Source organism: Nanorana parkeri, unplaced genomic scaffold (genome assembly GCF_000935625.1).
Source record: "Nanorana parkeri isolate BGI_ZX_2015 unplaced genomic scaffold, ASM93562v1 scaffold707, whole genome shotgun sequence".
Classification (NCBI taxonomy): Eukaryota; Metazoa; Chordata; class Amphibia; order Anura; family Dicroglossidae; genus Nanorana; species Nanorana parkeri.
Window position 1 is genome coordinate 385,463 of NW_017306975.1, and position 10,225 is coordinate 395,687.

The following is a 10,225-nucleotide window of genomic DNA, read 5'->3' on the forward strand; positions in this document are numbered from 1 at the left end:
TCTGCTGCAGACCTTACTAATACATCCTTTCGGCTGGAGCTCGCAGCTCCGCACAAAAGGAACTGAACGCCGACCGAGCCAGCATCATGACAGAGATGCAGACTGTGTAGCTGCTCCCACAAGTTAGGAACGCAGTCCGTGACCGCTTGCCTGATTTGTGTAGCTGGCTGCGGGCTACATAGTACCGGTTGGCGGACTGCTATTGGCCTGTGGGCCGATACTTTGAGACCCCTGCTCTAAAGCCTTAATATGCAAAGACAACAAAATAGGGCCCCTGACATATCCCCAACACCTGCTGTATATCCCCTGACACCCAGACTTGAGAAAGTGTGTTGATTTGTACACATAACATATGCCAGTGCTTACAAATAAAATGACCACTGTATCAAATATTGTTGTCAATGCAAGTGCTGATTTCTTCCTAATGCCTTCCCTGCTGGAATCCCGTACCACTCTGTGATGAAGTTGGGGGTCCAGTGAGTAAAATATAAATGCGTGGATGACTGCGAACGGGTTATTCCTATTTGTAAATCCGACAGTACATGGCACCCTGGGTGTTCACCAAGGTGCTGCCACTCCCAGGGGGATGCCCAAAGTGGGGTACTTTCAAATGACCTTCTCCTGAGGGAGCACAAAAGGTACATTTATTGACCTTCTTTGTGGCTTTTGTCAGTAGTGACTGACAAAAAACTGAACATGTAAAGCGAACAAGCACAGTTGAATTTATGCAAGAATCTGTATATTGAGTCTTTATTATGAATTGGCTGGATTGCCTTTTGTGAAGGGTTTTCTCCTATTTAGTTTTACTTGTCTGAGCCTGACACTTTAGTTGAAGTGTCAGGGAGTCAGGGGGTTAATTACTATTAAAGGGATGCCGATACCACAACTGTCCTTATTACACTGAAAGTCCGCCAGCTGATTGTAATGAACACAGACCTTCCCATTCAGGAATCAGTTTGTAAAGGACATGCTAAAACAAAGGGAGGGATTTATGAAAACTCGAGTAGTTGCCCATAGCAACCAATCGGCTTCTCTCAAAGTTTGTTCAGTTAAGCTTTGAAAATGAAAGCTGATTGGTTGTCATTCATAACTGCTGCAGTTTTGATAAATTACCCTCAAGTGTTTTTCCTAAGAACTAGGAATTCTAGCACCAATACCGGTACCGAGTACTTGTGAAAATGCCCCGATACTAAATTCCAATACCGGCACTTTACATTTTTAAACTGAAGCGGCTGCCTGAGGTCCCTTGCTTGCTGGGACCTCGGCAGCCTTCCTGTGAACTGTGGCACCTGTTTAAACATCTCCACCTCCTCCTTCCTGGATAACCATGCTGCCTGCGAGACCCCGCACAGCCACCCTGAGATCCTCCACTGGAGACATTAGGCCGACACCGTGGAGCAGCACATAGTATGTAGCTTCATAATAATCTGTATTGCTGGAATTTGTAGTCGTCTATAGCCGGTTGCCATTTGGCATTGCTGTCTAATGTATTGCTGGGCTTTGTAGTCCCTCTGCAGCTTGGAGTCTGTGGTAGAACTACCAGGAAAGCAGTGCTTGCAGCTGCGACCAGGCCCTGGCACTTCACCACTGTCCTAAAATCCTTGGTCTGTATTGTTTTAAAAAAAGTGTCAAGACACAGAAATATTGGTAATTGGTGTTGGCGAGTACTTGAGGAAAAGTATCAGTACTCGTACTCGGTCTGGAAAAAATGCTATTGGTAAATCCCTACTAAAAACAGAAACAGGTAGGAATCTGCAACAAAATTCTTGCAGTCACCCAAAGGGGATTCACTTATTTTTCTCAACAAAAGTGGTTACTTTTTAAAGTAGAACTATATTTTCTTTTTTGCACTGAACCTGCAGCGTAAAAACTGCATAGATGCCTATTTGCAAAGCTGTGTTACCCCTGTTTCACTCGTGTCGTCTTTCCTAGTTCATCAGCGTTCGTTTGAGGTGATGAATGGGTGGTACTATCCAAGGAAAGTAATAATCAAATACTCACAGGAAGTTCTGTGTTGGAACAATTTTTTTCTTTGTCAGTCAGTTCTATCCCCACCCAATCCTTCCTCTCTACTTCTTCTCTTTTTAAGCCAAGTGTTACTTGTTTAACCCCTTCATGACTGAGGCCTTTTTTCCATTTTTTTGCACCCATGTTATATTCCAAATTTTAGGCCTGAAAATGACTTAAAACCCCCAAACATTATATATTTTCTGAATGCCAAGACCCTATACTGAATAAAATGGTGGTAGTTGCAAATGTTTAGGTTGCGCAATATTAGCGCAACTCCTTATTAAACCCCAACATTTAGTGAAAAATGTCATTAAAAGCCCCAAAACACAACAAAATACCCATTTTTTTAATGAAATGTAAAAGACGAGGTTACAACAAGTAAAACTATACCCAACATGCCCAGGTTACAAATTGCGTGCGTCCGTGAAACGGCGAAAAACTGCAGTACACCAAAAAATCCATAGACGCTTTAAAAGCCTCCACAGGTCATCAATTTCGAGATACCCCAAAATACTGGCCCTAGACTTCTTGCTCTCACTCCGGCGTGCGCGGTGATGCCCAACGTGTGTAGCGCGCTTGTCGTTTTCATACGTACCCTGTTTCCCCGAAAATAAGACCTACCCCGAAAATAAGACCTAGTACTATTTTTGGGAATTGCTAAAATATAAGACCTACCCCGAAAATAAGACCTAGTTGTGACCATTCCCAGGGCCGGTGGTGGCATAAGGGGGAACCTGAAAAGCCGCAAGAGAGGCAGGAGAGAATCAGCGGTGCCAACGAAGCCAGCGCTAGAGGAAGCGAGACGGCACCAGAGGGAGCAGAGCCGCATAAGCCAATGCTTCCTCAATAGCGACGGCTCCTGTCATAGGCGGAGTGAAACCAAATCCACTCCGCCTGTGAGGAATCAATATTGAAAGTGCTCTTCGCTCATTCTGGCCAGCGATTGGTTAGCAAATTCTCTTGGAAAGGTACGGCACCCCTGATTGCCCTGATCACCGTATTTTTGTACATGAATACATGTAGACTTTTCTACATGAATAAGTGTGGATTGTTGTACATAAAAAAATAGAAAATAAGACCTACCCCAAAAATAAGACCTAGTGTGTTTTTTTGAGCCAAAAAAGATATAAGACGGTGTCTTATTTTCGGGGAAACACGGTAGGCGCATCTGACGCGTGTTTATGTGGCGACGCGCGTGCTCACGGGGGCGGGGAACTTTTAAATTTTTTTCAATATTATTAGATTTATTTTATTTTTAATTAAAAAAACTTTGCCTGCTATCACATGGGAGGGGGCTTACAAGCCCCCCCATGTGATAGCAGATGGTGGTGACAGGTACTCCTTTAAGGTGATGCTGGGGGTCCAAAAGACCCCCAGTGTCACCTTTACACTGGAAATAAGCTATTGAAGTGCAGAACAAATGGGTTAAAGAAATGCAGTTTTTTTTTTTAACCAAGGGTAAACACAAGACAGGAGTTGATTTGCTGCACTTTTCTGTGCATCGATGGTGTCTGCCCCTTATGCAAATATAGGAGCATAATGACATCCTTAGCCCCCATTCACACCTAAGCATTGCGGGAACACTCGTCGCATTGACGTGCGTTTCTGGGCATTGGTTTCCTGCCTTTGGCGTTTTCCAGGAACCGATTTGAAATCAATGCGGGAAAGTAGTAGCAAATTGCGTTCCGTGTTTTTTTCCCCAGCGCATTTGTGCATGTTCTCATGCTTGTGAATGCGTGGAAAAAAATTATTTGCTTGACCGCGTTTGGAGTGTCATCAAAGGAATTATGGGAAGAGTACAATGCACTCATCCACATAGTTGGAGCCGACATGTGACTGGCTGTTTGTGAATGCTCAGTTTCCAATCGCTCAGTTCCTGATTTTCTCCCTGCAGAGAGCGGTACCGCTCCACACAGAGATTCCCATCTGTTACTCAAGCGCTAACTGGAGGGGCGGGCACAGTTATAGAGAGGCAGAACCAGCTGTTTATTAGGTAAGGGGGTGGATCCCGACAGTGCGGCTCTGCTCTGTAAGCATACAGCAGGCAATAGCCTGCTATAGGCTGAGTTTTGGGTCACAGAAGAACATTAGTAAATGTCCTCCTGTGACCCTGACCAAAACTACAGCCAAAAAAGGTTGGGCCACAGTTGTTCATTTTTTTTTTTTTAAACTAGTAATGGTGACGCAAACGCATTGTGTTTGCGTGTTTTGTGAACGATACGCCTAGGTGTGATTTGGGGAGTAAGAGGTGTAGAAATCCTATGACCAGGGCGGGATTAAGAGCATCAGGGCCTGGTGCTGAGGATTTTGGTGGGCCTTTTTATGGAAATGGCGACGTTCACCAGGGCCCTCTTCCTCCTGTCTGAGCTGTGATTTGTAGTCTCTCTACAGCTTGGAGTCAATGGTTGAGCGCCAGGGCCCGGTTGCCGCTGTGACCCTCGTAGATTTTGCCACTGACTCTTAGCTGTAGAGGGACTACAAATCTTAGCAATACATTATACAGCAATGCAGAATATCACCAACTATAGAGGACTACAAATCCCAGTAATACATTACACAGAAATGCAGAATACCACAAGCTATAGTAGACTACAAATCCCTGCAATAAATTATACAGCATTGCAGAATAATGGCAATAACTATAGAGGAGTACAAATCTCAGTAATGCATTAGAAAGCAATGCAGAATACCACCAACTAAAGAGGACTACAAATCCCAGCAATACATTAGAAAGCAATGCAGAATGGCACCAGCGAAACATTGTAAAGCACTGCAGAATAATACCATCGGCTATAGAGAACTACAAATCCCAGCAATACTTTATACAGCAATGCAGAATAATATGAAGCTATATACTGTGTTGCTCTGGATTCATGGCCTAATGTATCCAGGGTCTAAGGAAAGATGTGCTTGGTTTAGGGGGGGCTGTGCAAGCTCTCAGGAGGATGCTCAGGTTCTTAGGGGGCGCTCTCTGCTCAGGATTGCCATCGGGCTGGCCGCCACTCAGGTCGGCCTGGCCTATTTGCAGGGGCAGGCCTGTAGCGGGAGCTCCACCCGCCACTATGTTAATCCAGCCCTGTCTATGACCACTGGGCTATGAAGTTTACAGAGCGGTGAAGCAGATGCAGCGTCTCACAGTGAATCCCAGGTCTTGTATGATGCCTGCACAGCAACTGAAAAAGCCACAATACATATAGTTTTGCAAGTATGGATGCATTCACTGCTTTTTAACTTGTAATTTCTGAGTGTGTACATAAAAAAAGAAAAAAAAGCCCTTGTCATATTTTCTTGCTTTCTGTCTTCCTGTTGGGGAGATGTACTCTCTGGCTGTCCCAGTAACTATTGTCATTGCCCCTGATTCTGCAGCTGCTACAGTTCTTGAAATGCCTGTAAAACCTTTGATTTGATTTATTAGATATGGGTGGCAGAAACCTGTATTTTCCTGCTAACTCGTCAGTACTGTTTGTGCAAGGATTACTGGTAGACTCCTCCTTCCCTTTTACTGGAAAGCTTTAAACTTGGGTATATCTGGGACTAGAACCAAGCAACTCCTTGCTCCTATGTATGTACAACACATGCTTGATTTACTTCGGTACTAGCCAAGGAGGCGAACAGGGTCACATCCTAACAATTATATGCAGCTTTCAGTCTAATAGAGACACATCTACGGCAGGTAGGCGTGAGGGAGACTGAAGAGAACAAACTACTCGGTTCTGTTATCATGGTCTGTGTTAGTTTACTGATCAGGCTGTTTGTTCATGCAGACAGACCGTAGATTATATTTGTCATTTGTTGTCGTCAAGTCTAAATCTGCTACAGTTGTGTTTCTGTATTGTCTTGTACCAAAAGCAGTATTTGATTCATCATTTATATTTCAATAAACCTAACACAAGAAGAAACAGGCATTGTGTACCAGTGTGTTTTAATAAGTATTTAATTTCAACTGTCAATTTTGTTGTTCAGGTTATATAGGGAACTAACTAACTTCCTTTGCTTCACCATTAATATAACAATAGTTACGTAGTATTTTGAGGTTAAATAAAGACACAGGTCCATCAAGTTCAACCCATTGTGTGTATGCATGTGATTCTGCATGTGTATGCGTGTGTATGAGTCCATGTGTGATCCTGTTCTTAAAGGGTTTCTAAAGCCTCTGGTGTTTTTGCATATATCTACTGCTAGCAATCTGTAGATATATGCGAAATGTTAAAAAAAAACAAAACCTTCTTTAAAAGCGGTTTAAAGTTACACCTGTCTTTCCCGGGCGCTCCGGCCGAAAATCCGAAACTGCTCAGGCGGGCCCATGCGCAGTTCCGATTTTCGGCCGGGAGACGAAGGTAAGTCTATGGACGCGTGCACCCGCATGCAGGCACCGTGGGATCGAAAGTGCCAGCAAGGACAGGAGTCAGCGCTGGATCAGACACCCACCGCAGCGCTGGAGAGAAGGCTGAAAAGGACAGGAAAGAAGAGGAAGAACGGATTAAGAGACATCATTTAACCCCTTCGTGACTGACGACGTACAGTGTACGTCGCCAGCATCGGGGCTGTGTAAACAGACTCCCGGCGACTTTTGCCACCGGGACTCTGTTTAAACTTGTAGAGCCGACTGTCGGCTTTACAACAGAAACGATTCTGGCGACTTACCTGTCGCCAGATCGCTTCTGTGTCCCGAAGAAGGGGCCGCCCTTCAATAGCTTATTTCCAGTGTAAAGGTGACACTGGGGGTCTTTTGGACCCCCAGCATCACCTTAAAGATTACCTGCCACCACCATCTGCTATCACATGGGGGGGCTTGTAATAGCAGTCAAAGTAAAAAAAAAAAAAGTTTTTCAAATTAAAATAAATATAATAATAAAAAAATGTAAAAGTCCCCCGCAAGCATTCGCGTCGCCACGTAAACACGTGTCGGGTTCGCCTACGTATGAAAATGATGAACGCGCTCCACATGTTGGGTATCGCCGCGCACGCCGGAGTGAGAGCAATAATTCTAGGGCCAGTTTTTTTGGGTATCTCTAAATTGATGACCTGTGGGGGCTTTTAAAGCGTCTTCTGTGGACTTTTTGGGGTACTACAGTTTTTCGCCGTTTCACGGACGCACGCAATTTGTAAACTGGGCATGTTGGGTATCGTTTTACTCATTGTAACCATCTTTTTATATTTCATTTAAAAAATTGGTATTGTTGTGTTTTGGGGCATTTAATTAAATTTATCACTAAATTTTGGGGTTTAATAAGGAGTTGCGCTAATATTGCGCAACATAAAAATTTGCAACTACCACCATTATATTCTATAGGGTCTTGGCATTCAGAAAATTGGACTTTATTGTCAATTTAAGTGTACCTGTACACCTTATGTTATGGTCTCTGAGGAAATGTTTTTTGAACGATTCAACACTCCCAGCTGAAATCGCTGCTTGCGGCAGCGAGTTCCAGACCCTAACCACTCTGAATCATTCTCTTCATATACAGGTGAAACTCGAAAAATTAGAATATCGTGCAAAAGTTCATTTATTTCACTAATGCAACTTAGCCGTCTACCAGGAGATTTTGGAGCACTTCATGCTTCCTTCTGCAGACTAGCTCTATGAGGATGCTGACTTCATTTTCCAGCAGGACTTGGCACCTGCCCACACTGCCAAACATTTTCTGAGATTGTGGATCTGGGTTTTCATGAGCTGTAAGCCATAATCATCACAATTATGACAAATCACGGCTTGAACTATCTCATATATTAGTTTCACCTTTTTAGTTGCATAAGTGAAATAAATGAACTTTTGCACGATATTTCAATCGAGTTTCACCTGTAGTAAAGTTGTAGTAAGATAACAGGAGTCAATCTAGCACGGTGTATAGCAGGCACACTAATGCTGGCCACACACAGGTAGTTTTTCATACAAACGCTCATTCATAATATATTGTGACAACATTTGATAATGCCATCAGCGATCCATGACTTTGGAATCTCTCTCAGTTTTAATGTTTGCTAACTATTTTGTTCCAGAAAAATTTTCCTTCCTGCTTCGTTGATTTTCTTTTTTTCTTCCCGTCACTACAGTGGAAGACAATGACCCCATTTATTATTACACAATCGGGAATTAGTAAATGGCAGAAATGGTTGGTCTAGAAGTGGAGCTACATAGGTGGTATAAAAAGAATTACATCAAATGTATGGGTTTTTCCCTTTTAGAGTGGCCCGGCTTACGGAGGTTACTTTATAGCAAGTGTAGGCAACCTTCAGCACACACTAAAAGACTCCAACATCAATGAAATAACTCCCAGAATGTTGCCTACCCCAGCTCAGTAGTATTTCCCTTTGCTCTTTCCCCAGCAGCTACATAAAAGGTTATGTTAGAGAGGTGAGGGAATTGGCTGAGATGCTGGGTCAGCACAGAGAGTATTAAGACACTCCCAGAAGAGGAGAGTGCTATAATGTGCAAGGAAAGAGAGGGCTTAGTTAGGGGACTCTTCTGCAATACTCCAATTTCCTAGCAAGTTCAAAGACACCTAGAAAAATAATACAAAACTATTAATGGAGAGGAAAAACACTGCAAGTAAGCATTTACAATACTTGATTGATCTGTGCGTTTGCCTGGTGATGGGGATTCTTTTAGAAACCTTTTAAACCAGCTAATACTGAGCCTAAGATGACATGATTCTGTGACTTTTGAGCAGCTGTAATGTTTCCTGGCTAGCATTAGTGGGGCACTGGTCCACTTTACTGGTTGCTTGAGGTTGCTTCTTAATGTTTACTTTTTAAGGGTGTTCATCCAACGGAAAATGTTATTCGATTTATTGTTTTAGATTGTAAGCTCTCATGGGTAGGGCCCTCCTAACTATCCATCTTGTTTTGAATTGTATTGTAACTGTGTAATGTCTTCCTTATATTGTAAAGTGTTGTGCAAACTGTGGGTGCTATATAAATTATTATAATAATACTTTTCATAGAAATTTGCCTTGGATTTTAACAGTCTCCCTCATCCTTTATAGACCTCCGTGCCACAAGATGACACAATGGAACCAGTTGCAGCAGCTGGACACCAGATACCTGGAACAACTTCACCAGCTATACAGCGACAGCTTTCCCATGGAGCTACGCCAGTTCCTTGCACCATGGATAGAGAGCCAGGACTGGTAAGAGTTTTTTCTCTTCTTTTCTACGTACAAAGACCTTCAGCAGAGCTGATTGGATAGAAAGTCTGTTAGCAATAAGATGTTTTTTATGAGGAAATAAAATGAGAATTACACCTAGTTACAAATATACAGATATTTCTGTTAGCAGACTTCTCTCTGCTAACAAAAAAAAGGAATGGCAGAATTTAGCTTAGAAACATGTCTCTGCTCACGGTTAAAGCAACCAGAGTTTTAAAATTAGTACAGTTGTGTTCCTCAAACAAAATGGATGTGTTTGAAAATGTCTTTATAAGATATGAAAATAAGGAGGTTCTCCCAGAAGAGTTAAAGCTATCCATGCTTTAGATCAGGGCTCAAAATGTCGAGTCCTGAGCTACTTAAGAGTTACTTACCCCTACCTGCCCCGGCCCTAACTCTGCCCCCTAAATGCAACCTCCTAAATTATTTTATGAAATTACACTGTTAAATGTTTTATGCAGAATAAAATTACAACAACAACTTTAACAGTATTAACCACTTCAAGACCAGGTGTTTAGACCCCCTTCCTGGCCAGGCCATTTTTCAGTATTCAGCACTGCGGTACTTTGACGTTTATTCCGTCATGCAACGCTGTACTGAAATGAATTTTTACACCATTTTTTGGGGACAGATAGGGCTTTCTTTTGGTGGTATTTAAACACCACTGGGGTTTTTATTTTTTACTATAATTAGGAAAAATTACAGTAAATTTTGAAAAACATTTTTTTTTTCATTGTTAGGAAACATTTATTATTACCCAGTTTTTTGGTAAAATATAAAAGATCGGGTCACGTCAGGTAAATAGACACCAAACATGTCAAGCTTTAAAATTGCGCGCACCCGCGAAATCGCAGAAAATTACCATACCCAAAATTGGCCATAGGCGACACTTTAAAAGCTTTTACCGCTCATCAGTTTAGTGTTATCAGTGATTGATGGCCCTAGAATTATTGCTCTCACTCGGACGTTCGCGGCGATATCTAACATGTGCGGCGTAATGGGCGCAATCGTCTTTTTTGCACGTATGCGTCCCCGACGCATGTTTGCATGCGTGTATGTATGGGTGG

The 10,225-nt window shown here is 42.7% G+C and overlaps 1 protein-coding gene across 2 annotated transcripts in view; it reads left to right on the forward strand.

The window, feature by feature from the left end:
• STAT3 (signal transducer and activator of transcription 3) overlaps window positions 1–10,225 on the forward strand; it is an 87,653-nt gene that overhangs the window by 29,698 nt on the left and 47,730 nt on the right. For both annotated transcript variants that reach the window (XM_018563887.1, XM_018563888.1), the window contains exon 2: window positions 8,997–9,140. In XM_018563887.1, coding sequence (XP_018419389.1) covers window positions 9,013–9,140 — 128 coding nt within the window. In that variant the 5' untranslated portion in view covers window positions 8,997–9,012. The remainder of the gene's footprint in view (window positions 1–8,996; window positions 9,141–10,225) is intronic.